The 19,049-nt window shown below is 45.5% G+C and overlaps 1 protein-coding gene across 1 annotated transcript in view; it reads left to right on the forward strand.

Annotated features, from left to right (window-relative positions):
- STK36 (serine/threonine kinase 36) overlaps positions 1-19,049 on the forward strand; it is a 128,642-nt gene that overhangs the window by 63,915 nt on the left and 45,678 nt on the right. The window contains exons 12-13 of the mRNA XM_078768054.1: positions 13,628-13,807; positions 15,645-15,742. Of these exons, the coding sequence (XP_078624180.1) occupies positions 13,628-13,807; positions 15,645-15,742 (278 nt within the window). The remainder of the gene's footprint in view (positions 1-13,627; positions 13,808-15,644; positions 15,743-19,049) is intronic.

The following is a 19,049-nucleotide window of genomic DNA, read 5'->3' on the forward strand; positions in this document are numbered from 1 at the left end:
CTCGGTAAAGGAGCCCAGAATCATTATGGACTATAGCATAACTAAACTATTTCTATCTCATTGTCATTACAATGCATTTTATTAATTTAGAGGGTCAGGGACAAGTTTGAATTTGAATGCCTGCGATAACTCACCTACCTCTGGCTTGTAGAGGTCTTTCTACCTCTACAACGCTAAGGCATCGAGAATCGATCCTTTTGGAGCCCTTTTCCCCGACGGCCCCCACTCCCCGCTGACTCACCAGTCGGACGCGGATGTCGTCCCATGGTGCAAACCACTCGTAGATTTTTCCCGTCGCCATCATCCTCGGCCTCCATATCGCTAGGAACACCAACTTTGCTTCTCTGGGTCTTCACGCCCTGTCAATGTGCTGAGCAACAGTATACAGTGTTGTAGCGAACTTTGCTTCTCCGATGGAGGAGGTGGGGAAAGGATGTCCAATCTTCTCTTTTATATATATATCTTCATCTTCTTCTTTTATTTTTCCATACAGTATAATAGTTTTTCTTATCTATATTCTAATAATACTCTGGACACGGGATGTCGTCCCATACAAACAACTCTTCGATTTTTCCCGTCGCCATCGTCTTCGTCGTCCGTTTTTTTTTTTTAACAGCTAATTTCGCTTATCCGGGTCTTCAAACCCCGTCAGTGTGCTGAGCAACAGTACACCATGTCGGGGGAAACTTTGCTTCTCCGGAGGGCAAGGTGTCCGATCCCTCTCCTCTCTTTCATATCTATATATAATGGAGCAAGTGTTTGTATGTATGTCCGCTCTTCACCCATTGGTTGGACAGCTGACCTGACCACCCACAAATGTAACCTGCAATACTTAACCTAAATACCCAGACGACCCAAAAGACAGTCCCCCAGCCACCCCCCCCCCCCAAAATATCTTGAGGACCCAAAGGAACTAAAAGACCCCAAAGACTAAAAAGACCCAGAAGATCCAATGGACCCCAAAAGACCCCAAAGACTGAAAATATTCCAAAGACCCTTAACAACCCTGAAGACCCTTAAAGACCCTGAAGACCCAAAAGACCCAGAGGACCCAAAAGACCCTGAAGACCCAAAATCCTCCAAAGACCCCAAAGACCCTTAAAGACCCAAAAGACCCACAATAACCTAAAGACCCTGAAGACCTAAAATACACCGAAGACCCAAAAGACCAGGAAGACTCAAAAGACCCCGAAGACCCTTAAAAGATTCAGAGGACACCGAAGACCCAAAATTCCCTGAATACCCCAAAGACCCAAAATACCCTGAAGGCCCAAAATACCCTGAACACCCCAAAGACTCAAGAGAACCAAAAGACCCAGAGGACCCAAAAGATCCCAAAGACCGAAAATATTTCAAAGACCCTTGATGACACAAAAGACCCAAAATATCCCAAAGATCCTTGAAGACCCAAAAGACCAAAAGACCAAAAATATCCAAAAGACTGAAAAGACTTTCTCTCACCCTTTTCTCTTTCTCTCACCCTTTTCTCTTTCTCTCACCCTGCCACCCACAAATGTAACCTGAAATACTTAACCTAAATACCCAGAGGACCCAAAAGACAGTCGCCCAGCCACCCCCCCCCCACAACATCCAGAAGACCTATAAGACCACGAAGACCCAAAAGACCCCGAGGACCCTAAATAACCCATGGACCTGAAATACCCCAAAATATCTTGAGGACCCAAAGGAACTAAAAGACCCCAAAGACTAAAAAGACCCAGAAGACCCAATGGACCCCAAATAACCAAAAGACCTAAAAGACCCCAATGAGCTGAAAGCCTGAAAAGACCCAATGGACCCCAAATACACAGAAGACCCAAAAGACCCCGAAGACCTAAAATACCCCAAAGACTGAAAATATTCCAAAGACCCTTAACAACCCTGAAGACCCCGGAGACCCTTAAAGACCCTGAGGACCCAATAGACCCAGAGGACCCAAAAGACCCTGAAGACCCAAAATCCTCCAAAGACCCTTAAAGACCCAAAAGACCCACAATAACCTAAAGACCCTGAAGACCTAAAATACACCGAAGACTCAAAAGACCCCGAAGACCCTTAAAAGATTCAGAGGACACCGAAGACCCAAAATTCCCTGAATACCCCAAAGACCCAAAATACCCTGAAGGCCCAAAATACCCTGAACACCCCAAAGACTCAAGAGAACCAAAAGACCCTAAAGACTCAGAGGACCCAAAAGATCCCAAAGACCGAAAATATTCCAAAGACCCTTGAAGACCCAAAAGACCAAAAGACCAAAAATATCCCAAAGACTGAAAAGACTCTTTCTCTCACCCTTCTCTCTTTTCTCTCACCCTTCTCTCTTTACTCTCACCCTTCTCTCTTTACTCTCACCCTTCTCTTGTTACTCTCACCCTTCTCTCTTTACTCTCACCCTTCTCTCTTTACTCTCGCCCTTCTCTCTTTACCCTCGCCCTTCTCTCTTTTCTCTCATCCTTCTCTCGTTACTCTCACCCTTCTCTCTTTTCTCTCACCATTCTCTCTTTTCTCTCACCCTTCTCTCTTTTCTCTCACCCTTCTCTCACCCTTCTCTCTTTTCTCTCACCCTTCTCTCTTTTCTCTCACCCTTCTCTCTTTTCTCTCACCCTTCTCTCTTTTCTCTCACCCTTCTCTCTTTACTCACCCTTCTCTCTTTACTCTCACCCTTCTCTCTTTTCTCTCACCCTTCTCTCTTTTCTCTCACCCTTCTCTCTTTTCTCTCACCCTTCTCTATTTTCTCTCACCCTTCTCTCTTTTCTCTCACCCTTCTCTCTTTTCTCTCACCCTTCTCTCTTTTCTCTCACCCTTCTCTCTTTTCTCTCACCCTTCTCTCTTTTCTCTCACCCTTCTCTCTTTTCTCTCACCCTTCTCTCTTTTCTCTCACCCTTCTCTCTTTTCTCTCACCCTTCTCTCTTTTCTCTCACCCTTCTCTCTTTTCTCTCACCCTTGTCTCTTTACTCTCACCCTCCTCTCCTTCTCTCACCCTCCTCTCCTTCTCTCACCCTTCTCCATTTCTCTCATCCATCTCTCTTTACCTTCTATTTTTCTTTCTTCTTCTCTTCTCTTCTCACCCTTTTCTCTTTTCTCTCACCCTTTTCTCTTTTCTCTCACCCTTTTCTCTTTCTCTCACCCTTTGCTCTTTCTCTCACCCTTCTCTCTTTTCTCTCACCCTTTTCTCTTTCTCTCACCCTTTGCTCTTTCTCTCACCCTTCTCTCTTTTCTCTCACCCTTGTCTCTTTACTCTCACCCTCCTCTCCTTCTCTCACCCTTCTCCATTTCTCTCATCCATCTCTCTTTACCTTCTATTTTTCTTTCTTCTTCTCTTCTCTTCTCACCCTTTTCTCTTTTCTCTCACCCTTTTCTCTTTCTCTCACCCTTTGCTCTTTCTCTCACCCTTCTCTCTTTTCTCTCACCCTTTTCTCTTTCTCTCACCCTTTTCTCTTTCTCTCACCCTTCTCTCTTTTCTCTCACCCTTCTCTCTTTTCTCTCACCCTTCTCTCTTTTCTCTCACCCTTTTCTCTTTCTCTCACCCTTCTCTCTTTTCTCTCACCCTTCTCTCTTTTCTCTCACCCTTCTCTCTTTTCTCTCACCCTTCTCTCTTTACTCTCACCCTTCTCTCTTTCTCTCACCCATCTCTCTTTACCTTCTCTTTTTCTTTCTTCTCTTCTCTTCTCATCCTTCTCTTTTTCTCTCACCTTCCCCTCACCTTCCCCATCCATCCGTTTAACACCCATATGATGGAATGCACACACATTGATGAATTCCTGGGACTGTGAAACACCAAGATGACAGTTTATAGCTGGGTTGGGATTCTAATCCAGGCTAGACAGCTTAGAGGTGAGTGTGCGTACCTGCTAATCCAGGCTAGACAGCTTAGAGGTGAGTGTGCGTACCTGCTAATCCAGGCTAGACAGCTTAGAGGTGAGTGTGCGTACCTGCTAATCCAGGCTAGACAGCTTAGAGGTGAGTGTGCGTACCTGCTAATCCAGGCTAGACAGCTTAGAGGTGAGTGTGCGTACCTCTAGGTCATCCTGCCAGCCCAATTAAAATATTTTCACTGATTTATTGTAAATCATATTTTTATTGTTTGATTAATTTCGGCACTTTTAAAACGTCTTTCTTTGAAGCATTAGGCTTCACTTGGTCAACAATAACCTTCAGATATCCATGGAAGCTGATATAACCTAACAGGATCAAGAGATCAATTCCACGAATATCCATCAGGCCTGCTCAGTACAAACTAAATGGGGAACCGTTGGAATTTGAAAAGACATCGTCTGTCTGAATGTGATCCGCATTTCTGTTGGTGCAAATTGTGTTGATCCTGCTTTATGTACCACTGCATCCCGTTGTGCAGCAATGATAAATAGTTTGCCATACCGCATAATGATCAAATCTTCTTCTGATCCACATCGTCAATTTCCCCATTAATCGAGCCCATCTATAACATCATTTTTAAAAAGGTAACAGTCGCCCTTTCCCATTTTCTGTCTTGTTAACAACTGAGGCTCTCGACAGGTGCCATACATATTTGTACCTGTCTGAGGCTGTTCTTTTTGTACAACATGATGTTTTGACAACATGATGTGACACGCTTTTTATTATAAGGCAGTTCCAGGAGAAGTACATGGAGAAGAGGAAGAAGTTGTTTCTTGGGTTTCTTGATCTGGAGAAAGCATTCGATAGGGTTCCACGTGAAGTAGTGACATGGGCATTGAGGAGGTTAGGAGTGGAGGAATGGTTGATCAGAGTAGTGATGGCAATGTACAAAAGAGCGCGCACAGCTGTAAGGACGAAGGACGGGAACAGTGGTGAGTTTGAGGTGATGGTGGGAGTGCATCAGGGGTCGGTACTAAGTCCACTACGATTTGTAGCTGTGATGGAGGTGCTGGCTCGGAACGTAAAGGAGGGTTTACCGTGGGAGTTGTATGCAGATGATCTGGTGTTGATTGCGGAAAGTATGGATGGACTTTTTTTTTTTTTTTTTTTTTTTTTTTTTTTTTGTATACAATATCGAGGCTCGTGAAAAGAGCGAACATTAATCACACAGAAAGACAAACCGACACATAAAACATATAACATAGGGAGCGGTAGACAAGATGGGGAGAGAGGGGGAAGGACGCAAACACAACATTTGAGAGCAGGGACCGAGAGACATGGAGACATCGAGAGATCTGAGAGAGGGCGAGGGCTTTGGGGGGGGGGGGGGCGTGGGAAGGGGCAGTGGGAGAGGTATAAAACATATGGACACTGCCAGGACTTCCAGGAAAGAAGTTGGAATTTCAAACAAGGTGGATCTGGGGTGAATTAGCGGGGGTAGAAAAGATCAAGGTTTTGGATGGGGAAGATAAGAGATGGTGGTGAACAGCTGTTTTAAAGACCTGGAGGGAGGAGTGGGATTGAAGGGAGTGAGGGAGTTTGTTCCAGAGGCGGGAGAAAAGAGGAATGAAAGAGTGAAGGTGAGCGGAGAGCCGAGATTTCGGCAGTTTAACCATCAGAGGGTTGCTGGCAGATCTTGTGCGACCTGTAGGAATATTTGGGGGACAGAGCACAGAGAGAGCTGGGGTGCAAGGCCGGAGAGGAGTCGGTAGAAGACAGAAAGACCACCTACCTGCCTGCGGTGAGTGAGTGAAAGGCCCTCAGAGATAGCTTCATCGCGGGAGATTCCAATAATTCTGAAAGCTTTGGTTTCAACAGCGTGAAGCCGAGCTAGGTGTGAGGCAGGAGCACCGGCCCATAGGGGAGAACAGTATTCCATTGAGCTGCGGATGAAAGCCTTGTATGTGGTGAGGAGCTCAGGTGTGCCGAGGAAGGACTTCGCACGACGGAGGATGCCCAGTCGGCGACTGGCTTTGGAGGCCAGCTTGGAAATGTGGTTTTCCCAAGAAAGATCATGGCAGATAGTGAGACCCAAAATCTTGAGCGACAGAACTTCTTGGAGAGGATTGTTGAGAAAGTAGATGGGAGGGTTGTCCAGTCGATCTTTTCGGAGAGACATAGTAAGAGTGTGAGATTTGTCAGGATTGAAAGACATGTTCCACTTGTTTGACCAGTCTGTGATTTTGTCCAGGTCTTCAGAGAGTGAGGAGGCAGCAGACTGCCGATCTGAGGGAAGAGGAATGGAGCGGCAGAGAGTGGAGTCATCAGCAAAGAGATAGAGAGGATTTTCGAGAGAGTCAGAGAGATCATTGATGAAGACCAGAAAAAGCACGGGGCCCAGAACACTGCCTTGGGGAACTCCAGCCTGAACAGGAAGAGGAGATGAGAGAAACCCATTCAAGGCCACACGTTGACGACGACTAGAGAGGAAGTCCGCCAGCCATGCGTGGAGATTTCCATGGATACCAAAGGAGGAGAGTTTGGTGAGCAGAGCGGGGTGCCAGACCGTGTCGAAGGCACGTGATATGTCGAGGGAGACAGCTCTAATTTCCTGTTTGGCATTGAGGACCTCCATCCATTGTTGAGACAGCAGAAGCAGCATGTCCAGAGTCGAGTGACCTGGTCTGAAACCAAATTGATGATCAGAGATCAAGCCATTGGAGAAGAGGAAATATTTCATATCAGAAGCAATGATGGATTCCATGACTTTGCTGATAATTGGGAGAAGGCTGATTGGTCTGTAGTTGCTAGGATCTGTTTTTGCACCTTTTTTGTGCAAAGCGGTGATGTTGGCTGATTTCCAAGCAGATGGCAGTTGACCTTGCGCAAAAGAGAGGGTGAAGAGAACAGAGAGAGGGTGAGATAGAGCAGCAGAGCAGGATTTTAGGACCCGTGGGCTGATGCCGTCGGGTCCAGTTGCAGAATCAGAGTCGAGGGTTGACAGAAACTTTTCCACCTTGTCAGGAGGAAAGGACACGGAGTCCAGGAGCAGCAGGGTACGACTGGGTATGGTGGGTACAGAGAGGGATGGGTTTGGGACACAAGATTTAGAGGCAAACACAGAGTTGAGGCATTCAGCTTTTTCACGTGCGGAGTCAGCTGTGTAGCCGTTTGAGGTAAGGGAGGGGATGGAGGGGGAACAAACACCAGAAACGGATTTGACCAGACGCCACCAGGATTTGGAAGAGGGAGACAGATAAGAGAGTTCGGTCTTGAGAACGGAGAGATATTGTTTCCTGGCTCTCCTGAGGGTGGACACACACTTGTTTCGGGCTTTGTGAAAGGAAATGAGATTTCCTTCCGTTGGATTTGCTTTCCAGGAGACGAAGGCAAGTTGTTTCTGGGCAACAGCCTCACCACAAGATTCCGTGTACCATGGACGGGAGGAAGGGTATGACAACTGAAGACGAGATGGGATAAATCTGTGCATGAGAGAGAGCAATTTACTTTGGAAGAATTCCCAGGATGAGTTGATGTCAGAGGTGGTAGAGATGGGAGACCAGTCCAGATGATTTATTGCTGCTTGAAGACCGTGCCAGTTGGCCTGAGTGAAATGCCAGACTCGTCGACGCTGAGCAGGTTCCCTGAGGATGGTCAGAGAGATGTCCACTTTAACAAGGACATGATCAGATGTTCCGATCGGAGCAGAAGAAGAGCAGCAGACATTTTCAGGGAAGTTAGTCATAACCAAGTCCAGAAGAGAAGATGTTCCGTTGACTGAGATCCGGGTCGGGAAATTGACAGATTGTGTCAGTCCCAGTGAGTCGCAGAAGTCCTTTGCTGAGGAGCCATGGCTGGTGAGAGAGGTACCCACACCCAGCCAACTGGCATGATGACAGTTGAAATCACCACATATGAGGAAGAGAGAGTTGGGATGAGTAGATAGAAGTTGGTCCATGTCATCAGACAGCGAGATGTAGATGGAGTCATCACTGTTTGGTGGACGGTACAACACACATATGAACAAGAGGTGGGAGCGAAGGGGAAGCCGTAGCCAGAGGTATTCCTGGGGGTGAGGTGGAGAGAGTGCAGTGCAGGGCGAGTGAGGAAGAGAGTTTTTGATAAAGATAGCAACCCCGCCTCCAGGACGAGGCTCAGGTCTATCATACCGGAGGAGGGAGTAGCCCGGGAGAGATACTATGGAATCAGAGACATCATAAAGGAGGAAAGTTTCTGTTAAGCAGATCACGTCTGGTTTGACAGAAGCAACCTGTATGGAGAGATCGGTTAAGTTTGAACGAAGGCCCCGGATGTTTGAGGTCCATACCGTTAATGAAGAGGAAGGGGGAGCATCAGATACAGAACAGGGGGGAGGAGGGGTAGGGTAAGATGTGGAAGAGGTGGAAGAGGTAGGGAGAGCTGTTGAAGGTGTGTCAGAGATTTCAGAATAGCTCGGAGAAAGGGAAGGATGGGGCGGACAAAAGGTTTGATGGTGATTGGGTGAGCCACAATGAGGTGTTATTTGAGGAGGGGGAAGAGCGAGGCAGAAGGTTGGGGGAGATGGAGGTGAGAGTTTGAAGGGGGAAGAAGCGGGGAGGACGCTTTGAGGAGGGGGAGTGAGCGGGGGGAAATTGAGAAGCAATGAGGGTGGGGAGATTTGAAGGGGAGGGGTGAGGGGGGAGTTTAGGAGGGAAGGGACAAGGGGAGGGATTTGAAAGGGATGGGATATGGGGGAGATTTGGAGGGGAGGGGTGAGGCAGGAGTCTAGGAGGGGAGGGGCGAGGGGGCGTCTTGGCGGGGAGGGGTGAGGGGGTAGTTTAGGAGGGAGGGGGCAAGGGGGGAGATTTGAAAGGGATGGGTGATGGGGAAGATTTGGAGGAGAGGGGTGATGGGGAATGTATGGTGGCAGGAAAAGGAAAAGATGAACAAGTGGAAGGAATGTATGGTGGCAAAAGGTCTGAAGGTGAATATCGGAAAGACGAAGGTGATGGCAAGTGGTAAAGCATGTGGTGAGGTGGAAAGAACTGGGAAGTGGCCCTGTGCTGTGTGTAGGAAGGGTGTCGGAGTGAACTCCATTCAATGTACAATGTGCGCAGAGTGGGTTCATCAAAAATGTAGTGGTCTGAGAGGGTCATTAACCAGTGTGGCAGCTACATTCAAGTGTAAGGTGTGCACAGAGGGAGCTGCAGATGGAGGAAATGTTGTGTTGGATCTTGGAGACGGCGTGAAGCTGGAAGGTGTGAAAACATTTTTCTGCCCCGGAGACATGCTGAATGGAGAAGGTGGATCAGACTCGGCAACGGTTGCTCGAGCGAGATGTGCATGGAAGAAGTTTCGGGAACTGAGTGGCGTGCTGATGAGGAGGGGAGTGTCATTGAAGCTGAAGGGAAAGGTGTATGCTGCATGTGTGAGAAGTCTTATGATTTATGGAAGCGAGACATGGGTAATGAACGTAGAGCAGCAACGAAGGCTGGAAAGGGTGGAAATGCGAATGGTTCGGTGGATGTGCGGAGTATCGTTGAGAGAGAGGAAGACAAATGATGAATTGCGAAAGATGATGGGAATAGAGCCTGTGATTGATGCTGTGAAGAGGAACAGGTTGAGATGGTTTGGTCATGTGTTGAGGAAGGATGAAAGTGACTGGTTGAGAAGAGTGATGGAAATGAATGTAGAAGGAAGTAGAGGATGGGGAAGACTGAGAAAGACTTGGCTATCGGTGGTGGAAGAAGAAATGCGGGCAAGGGGGTTAACAAGGGGAGATGCAGAAAATATGGCAAAATGGAGAAGATTGTCATGGGGACCACAAGGCTAACCCCCACTCTAGCAGGGAAAATGGCCTTAAAATGCCTGTTGTTGTTGTTGCTGTTGTTTAGGCTGTTCTTTTTCACATCGATTCACATCGGTCTGTCACATGGAAATTCAGTTTGAAACTAATAGGACTCCAACTTTTGGTTTGGTGATGTATTATTCTTTCAATAATGAGAAAATGTGCATCAGTAATTTCATAGAGCCTGCTCCATAGCTTCTCCTGGTTTTCTTGGCTGGAGAACCATGACATGAAATAATACATCATGTATGCTTCTTGTATCATAGCAACTGCTTGGAAAATGTACTCCAGATGGCTCAAAACTAAATTTATATGGTCATATTACATTGTTATCTTTTGGGGCTGGCCGGGGAAAGTTTTTCATTGTTGTCCTCTTTTGGCGTATTTTGAACAGGAAACGTTTTTCCCTTAAATTTTCAAGTGGTAAAGTTTCTCTTTGGGCTGCCATGTCAGTCTAGAGGTATGCACACTCACCTCTGGGCTCTCTCACCTGGGCTCAAATCTCAGCCTAGCTATAAACTGTTATCCCCGTTTTTCGAATGCAGGGTGATTCATCAACGTGTGTGCCATCCCTCGCATGGATGTTAAACTGGCCTCCCATCTGCCAGCATTGGTTGGTGGACGTTAAAGATACCGCGGTGTCCTTCATGAAGAGTGGGAGAGCTATCGCCGGCACCCTGAACAAATTACAAATTTATGCCCCCTCAGTCGGGTTCTCTGCTTAGGAGTGGCGACCCGTCCAGGATTGTAATCAAATAACTGACCAAATATAGCATTGGAGTATCAGGAGGAACACAAATAGACAAATGGAGTCATCAGTAGGAACTTGGATAGGATTCAGCTTTTGGTTTCTTTTTTCCCGTTAGGTAAAAATTATGTTACCATGCTACCTTGTGAACCAGTGATGGGATTTTGACCAAACTTGGTAAAAGTATGTATTATGATGCAAAGATGAACTGATTAGATTTCAGCATCACAATGTCAAAGGTCAGAGGTCATGAGTGGCTAAAGGGATCTAAGTCAAACTTGGTACAACTATGTATAATGATGTAAAGATAAACTGATTAGATTATGGGGTCAAGTGATGAAAGGGCAGAGGTCATGTCAGAGAAAAATGAGATACTGTTGGACTCCGACATTCACGGGGGATACCTTCCTGGAAAATGCCGTGAATGCCGAAACCGCGAATGTGTAAGCATGCTTTCAATAGAAAAAGGGGGGAATAGCTTCTCGGCAGTTCCTGACTCGCAGAAAATCCCGCAAATATCAAAGCCGCAAATGTTGGGGGTATTGTTTCAATGGGGGAAATGGGGATAATTTCCCGGCTGTTCATGATTCATGAAAAGTCCGCAAATGGCAACACCGGAAAGGGGGATAGGTTCCCAGCGATTAATGATTCATATGGGAAAAATTTTTAAGTTTAAAATGTTTTTAACCGTAAATGCACATGATTACCGTTTTATACAAAATGCATACAAATGAAAAACCAACAACACCAGGTACCCTTTCTGATGTTTATTGAAGGAATGTGATTACAGTTTATTAAAAGTCCTGAACCAACCGTACCATAAAAGTAAAAAAAACAACAATAACAGCATGTATGGTTCCAAATTTTTAATTCACAAACACACAATACTTTTCAAATGATGAGGAATTAAAATCCAGTGAAGACAACTCAAGTGAGGATGCTGATGAGTCATGCACTGAGAGGGAGGCAGGAGTGGCAGGACAGGTAGGAGAGGTTGCTGAAGCTATTGAGGTGGAGGGACCATGATGAAAAAAATGCATGATGGAGAGCTGCCTGGCAGATTGCCGCAGTTTTTGATGTAGCTCATTGTATGGGAGCATCGCATCATCCAACGCCGTCTTAAAGTTGAGGTAATGCTCCATGACCAGGTCAGCTTCTTGCACCCTATCGGCAATTGCCCACCTGTCCTGCAGCACCTCACCCAGGAGCTTGACTTTGAGGTTGGACCTCGGCACCTCTTCCACCTCATCACTGCCTGTCTCTCTTCCTCCTCCTCCTTGGAAACCTTGATAATGGCATTCAACTCCTCCTCGGTGAGCTTGTCGCCATGTGAGGTGATAAGATCCTCCAACTCCTCAGGCTCCATATCATCAAAGCCTTGCTGTCCCATCTGCCATGCCAAACCGGCATTTTCATGCCTCTCCTCCGTGTTATCGGGAAAGCCTGGAAGGTTCTTCAATGCCTGTGGCCACAGGTTTTGCCAGCACGCATTGATGGTGGAGGCTCTCACCTCATCCAGCGACTCCTTGATGGCACCGATGCAGTGGACTATGTTGAACTCTATCCAGCACTGCCCAACAGTGAGCTCTGGGTCGGAGTCCATCGCATCCAAAATGCGACGAAAAGTGCGGCGGGTGTAATACGTTTTAAAAGTGGAGGTTACCCCTTGGTCAAGCGGCTGGATCAGGGAGGTGGTGTTGGGCAGCAGGAAAATCATCTCGACGTTCGGTGAGTCACCTTCAAGTCCCTGGGGTGGCCAGGAGCATTATCGAGGTGTTTGCTCTTGCCCTTATGAACACGTGGGTTCAGAGAACAGTACAGCATCAGGGGCTTCATCATATATTCCCCTTTTGTGGCCGTGCAGAGGAGAAGGGATGCCTGTTGAACCCTGATGCTGTCGCCTCACAGTTCGAGATGAAAGATCTCGCGGACATTTTTTCCAGAACAGGCCGGTCTTGTCTGCATTGAAGACCTGCTCTGGCAGGTACCCATTTTTGTCGACCAGCTGTGCAAGTTGAGCAGGGAACGTTTTGGACGCATCATGGTCCATGGAGGCACGCTCACCTGACAGTTTGACATTGTGGAGACCGTACCGGTCCTCAAAGGGTGAAATCATGCCCTGCTTGCTTGGAATGTACTGAATCTGCTTGTACCCGCATCGCTTAGCACATCCCTCATAGCCGCACCTCTATCACTCGTGCTAGCACCACCCATCCCGGCCAGATGCATGTACGTACACCTTACGTTTTCCCAAATTAGAGGTCCACTTAAAGGCATGCACTTCTTTGTGTTGTGCTTTATCCATACATTCAGAGCCTTCTCCATTCTTTATATGTGGACATTCCGGACCTGGACACCACCTTGGTGCTCGGTACAGAGCTCGCCACAACACTTTATTGGATTGCCTTCTCATTCTTCCATATATAGTTCACATCATAATGCCTGCCCACACACTCTCCTCTCGAAAGCCGGTCCAGCAGCACCACTTTGTGGCTCGGGCTCATTGCTTTCTTCTGCCTCTTGGCAGTCGACACATCTCCGGCACTGGTCTTGCGCTTGGGAGACATGATCGAACGATGAGCAGAGCAAGAGGCAAAAACACAGGCCAAAGTAGGGCACAGGCCCACAAATGTAGAAGCAGGTTGCATTTTATGAACCGCGAATAGGTGGGGTCCGCGAATGTTGAGACCGCGAATGTCAAGATCCGATGGTACTTAACAACAGCTGAAGGGATTTAAATCAAATTTGGTACAAGTATAATATCCATGATATCCTGTGCATCCATCCATGATAGATTGTTTTCCTAAAAGGTCAAGGGTCAGAGGTCACATTAAAACTCCTGTTAATATGATACCATTGACTATGGGATTGGAACTAAACTAGGTATATGTCCCATGATATATATGTACAGATTAGATATTGAGGTCAAATGGTCTTGAGGTTGTAGGTCAAAGTTAGAGTAAGCAAAGACTTGATGTGGGTGGAGGCATATCGGTCGACGTCGCGATGTCAAATTAATGTCTGGTTTTCAAAATAAATGACTTGCTCTGCTTTGATTACATTTCCTTCTGCTACGTTTTGGTGTTAACGAGGAGAAATAAAACCAAGAACTGAGAGATTACTACACTGGGTGGAATCTGACCTGGACCTCACATGTGAACAACTGTCTCACCATTCTTGTAACATGTTCAGATCCTGCTAAAGTGTCAACACTTGTGCATTCCTCCTGTAAACAGGTGCAAGACCTCGTACTGGAAGGGGCGTGCCGTTTGAAGCTCGTCATCAAGGTACTAACCAACCTGCTGACTTCAAAATGCGATTCAGAGCTGTTGGCCACCTTTTGTGCTTTTCTGGACTTTCCACAGCATGTCCTGGAAGTCTGGCAGCATATTATTGATACATCCGATATCAAGCAGGTGAGACGTTCTTGTTTTTCAAACTTTTTCTACTCTAAAGCTAAGTTATTTGAGGACCTTTCTTTAGTGGAGTGATCATCTGGATTTTTTTTTTTAATACAGAGATCAAGACTCATGGAGGAGCTCAATGACCTATGAGGACGTTGACACTGATGGAGCAAATGTACGGGCAGTGCTTTCGTTGTAACATACAGACAGGACAAGGGAGCTGAGTGCTTTGAGTTAATGTTGAATGTGGAAACAGAGAGGAAAAGCTGGCAAAGTGTGTGTGTGTGTGTGTGTGTGTGTGTGTGTGTGTGTGTGTGTGTGTGTGTGTGTGTGTGTGTGTGTGTGTGTGTGAGCGTGTGTGTGTGTGTGTGTGTGTGTGTGTGTGTGTGTGTGTGTGTGTGTGTGTGTGTGTGTACATGTTGAAAGGTTCTGGTGGGCAGGATAGGAGAGGAGATTCGATAGAATATATAACATTGGCAATAGGAATGGGGGAATAACATGAGATGGCGATAACTCACCATTCCAATGGAACAGAGAAAATAATATGATTGTACGAACACAGAGGTGATTCGAGGGAGCGTTGAGAGAAGAGGTTCAAAGAGTTTAGTTAGCAGTTCACCTTGATATGGGTAGGTAGGTAAATACTGTTTGGGCTGGTCGCAGAGAGAGTGCAGTCTGATTGGGCTCATGAGGGACAAGAAGACAGGTTGAGCAAGACTAAAAATGACGCGATATAAAACGTGTCGGCCACCAACCTGTCGGCGGTGGGAGAGGAGCAGGCCTTGTACTTCTGCCTCCTGTTTAGTAACACCAATTAGCCTCAGAGCCTTGGATTCCACTGCTTCCAGGGTCACAAGGTGAGACCTGTCAATGCACCCCACAGAGGACCCCCATACTCCAGGGAAATGTGCACCAAGGCTGCATGGATACAAACATTATTTTAAGCTGAGAACGTCTCAGACTTGGTCCTGTGCGCGATGTCTAAAGCCAGCTTGGGTATGTGATCTGTTCAGGACAGCCAGGTCCAAGGTCACCATACAAACAGAGGCAGATAATGAAATTCGCAGTTTCACCAGCGTACGATCAGATGAGCCAAGAGAAGCAGATGATAGGAGATGCATGTACTACCAGGAAATTCTAAAATTACTCGGTAAAGCAGATTGAGTCAACTTGTCGATGTCTCAGTTAGATGGCTGACTGCTTTTGTGTGACTTCATGTCTCCAGAAGGTTTTTGCTTTCTATGTTTTCCTTTTGCTTTTTTTTTTGGCGACTTCGTCGGCGGAGCCATTGTGTTTTCGCGGTTGTCCGTCCGTCTGTCCGTCCGTCTGTCCGTCCATGCGGTATTGATAGGTTTTCCTTACTGCTATAAATTAAGAACGGCTGAAAGGAACTATGTCAAACTTGGTACAACTGTGTATAATTATGTAATAATGTGGGCGGAGGCATGTCGGTCGACGTCGTGACGTCAGAGAGTGCCGGTCTCGTTTATTGTTGGAATGACCAGAATTGAATGATATATGTTGCATTCACCTGCTAATATTTTGTAACACTGAGGCCGGCGTTCCATTTGTACATATCTCTGTTAGTATTCCCATCTGAACCCTCGCTCATGATGGTGGAACCAGGTTAAAATCTCATACACCATATATGTATTTGTTCATTGTCCACCAATGGCCACATAATTAGTGCAAAGTACATGCATGTGAACTAATGTTTATCCTACATGGGATTATGTGCTGGCTCCACGAAGAGCCTTCGATCAAAGTTTTAAAATAAATAAATAAATGCTCAATATTCGTACTCGTACTTTACGTCGAGACACCCATGGAGCTGGTGCTGTGTGTGCAGCAGTGTTGGTGGCTCACAATCTCTCAAGACATCGTTTCCCTTCTCACTGCATACTTTTCCAGTGATTTCACTTCCGGGTCACGTGCACACCGAGACAAGTAAGCAGTTTAAATTTGCTTCTGCATCACACTTTTTTTATTTTTTTTCTTCAAACATCTGTCTGTAAATTATTGTTATGAAAATGAAAATGACTGAGGGGTTTAATAATTATTCATCAGTTATCTCTTTATGAGTGTTAGCATAAGTGTTTGTAACCGCAATTCGCAACAATCAGGATCGGATGTGTCGGCAGCCGCCTCACCCTCATGTCTGTCTCTTCTCCTTCTTTACCCTTTGTGTTTAACTTCCAAATCACCCCTATTGCCCTTTCACACCATATAACTGCACTTCAACATGGCACGTCCACATGAGCTCCTGTGAGCCTCACACATGCTCTGGTGAGATGGCACGCCCACGTGTGCTACTTCGGTGCTTTGTGAGTGCATGCAAGACATGTGGGACGTGGGGAGTATTCGATGGGGAGGGAGGGGATGCTCTGGTTTCTTTATCGTTTCAAAACACAGGGCATGTTCAATTTTGAACAAAGTCGGACCACGCATGTTCAAGAAATGGTTCACCCGCTCAACCTGATAATCCACTTGACCCACACAATCAGATAATTATCTGATTATAATCTATCTTTGACCCACACAAGCAGATAATCTATCCTTGACCCACACAACCACATAATCTACACTTGACCCACACAACCAGATAATCTACACTTGACCCACACAACCAGATAATCTACACTTGACCCACACAACCACATAATCTACACTTGACCCACACAACCACGTAATCTACACTTGACCCACACAACCAGATAATCTACACTTGACCCACACAACCAGATAATCTACACTTGACCCACACAACCAGATAATCTACACTTGACCCACACAACCAGATAATCTACACTTGACCCACACAACCAGATAATCTACGATTGACCCACACAACCAGATAATCTACACTTGACCCACACAACCAGATAATCTACACTTGACCCACACAACCAGATAATCTACACTTGACCCACACAACCAGATAATCTACGATTGACCCACACAACCAGATAATCTACACTTGACCCACACAACCAGCTAATCTACACTTGACCCACACAATCAGATAATCTACACTTGACCCACACAACCAGATAATCTACACTTGACCCACACAACCAGATAAAATAATCGACCCACACAACCAGATAATCTACACTTGACCCACACAACCAGATAATCTACACTTGACCCACACAACCAGATAATCTACGATTGACCCACACAACCAGATAATCTACACTTGACCCACACAACCAGCTAATCTACACTTGACCCACACAATCAGATAATCTACACTTGACCCACACAACCAGATAATCTACACTTGACCCACACAACCAGATAAAATAATCGACCCACACAACCAGATAATCTACACTTGACCCACACAACCAGATAATCTACACTTGACCCGCACAACCACATAATCTACACTTGACCCACACAACCAGATAATCTACACTTGACCCACACAACCAGATAATCTACACTTGACCCACACAACCAGATAATCTACACTTGACCCACACAACCAGATAAACTACACTTGACCCACACAACCACATAATCTACACTTGACCCACACAACCAGATAATCTACACTTGACCCACACAACCAGATAATCTACACTTGACCCACACAACCAGATAATCTACACTTGACCCACACAATCAGATAATTATCTGATTATAATCTATCTTTGACCCACACAAGCAGATAATCTACACTTGCCCCACACAACCAGATAATCTACACTTGACCCACACAACCAGATAATCTACACTTGACTCACACAATCAGATAATTATCTGATTATAATCTATCTTTGACCCACACAAGCAGAGAATCTATCCTTGACCCACACAACCACATAATCTACACTTGACCCACACAACCAGATAATCTACACTTGACCCACACAACCAGATAATCTACACTTGACCCACACAACCACATAATCTACACTTGACCCACACAACCAGATAATCTACACTTGACCCACACAACCAGATAATCTACATTTGACCCACACAACCAGATAATCTACACTTGACCCACACAACCAGATAATCTACACTTGACCCACACAAGCAGATAATCTACACTTGACCCACACAACCAGATAATCTACACTTGACCCACACAACCAGATAATCTACACTTGACTCACACAATCAGATAATTATCTGATTATAATCTATCTTTGACCCACACAAGCAGAGAATCTATCCTTGACCCACACAACCACATAATCTACACTTGACCCACACAACCAGATAATCTACACTTGACCCACACAACCAGATAATCTACACTTGACCCACACAACCAGATAATCTACACTTGACCCACACAACCAGATAATCTACACTTGACCCACACAACCAGATAATCTACACTTGACCCACACAACCAGATAATCTACACTTGACCCACACAACCAGATAATCTACACTTGACCCACACAACCAGATAATCTACACTTGACCCACACAACCAGATAATCTACTTGACCCACACAACCAGATAATCTACACTTGACCCACACAACCAGATAATCTATCCTTTACCCACACAACCAGATAATCTACACTTGACCCACACAACCAGATAATCTGTAATAAGTCACTGGTGTTTCCTCACAAATGAACCTTGTTTTGCTGCTTTTTCTTTATCTTTATATCCTTTGTCTTTGCTTCTGTTTTAATTCACTCTTCATTCTTCAATCCTCAATTCATTGGTGACAACAGCAATTGGGGATTTTTTGGTAGTTGTGCTTGAATCCTGAGCTTCATTTTTTTTTTACTCCATCTACATTTTCAAAGTGACATTTTTTGACAGTTTGTGACAGTGACATTTTTACATTTTCAAAGTGAAAAGCAGGCTTTTGCAATTTATTCATTTCTGTCTGTCCATCTGTCATCGTCACATAAAATCGAATTTAAACTCGACTTGTTATTTTAATAATTTGCATGCTGGGTAACTGAATTGGTTCACCAATCAAAAGCTATGAGCCGACCATTTTTTTGATCAAAAGGTCAAAGGTCAAGGTTTGTATAAAATCGCCAATTTTTATTTAGTATTTTTTTTTTAAGCTGTGTTCATCCTGTTTAGCATACTTAAGAAGAAGAAGAATACGTCTGAATACAAAGCGGATGCGGACAGGCTTTTCATTTTCAGATGCTTTCTCGTTTTATTGCATTTGAGTTATTAACTTGAACATTGCGTGGGGTAAGGTGTTCTCGTGGAACTCTCAAGTTTTTATCCTGTTTTGTGTGTACTAGTGCCTACAAT

The sequence above is a fragment of the Myxine glutinosa genome, chromosome 14 (assembly GCF_964187855.1).
Source record: "Myxine glutinosa chromosome 14, kmMyxGlut1.1, whole genome shotgun sequence".
Lineage (NCBI taxonomy): Eukaryota > Metazoa > Chordata > Myxini > Myxiniformes > Myxinidae > Myxine > Myxine glutinosa.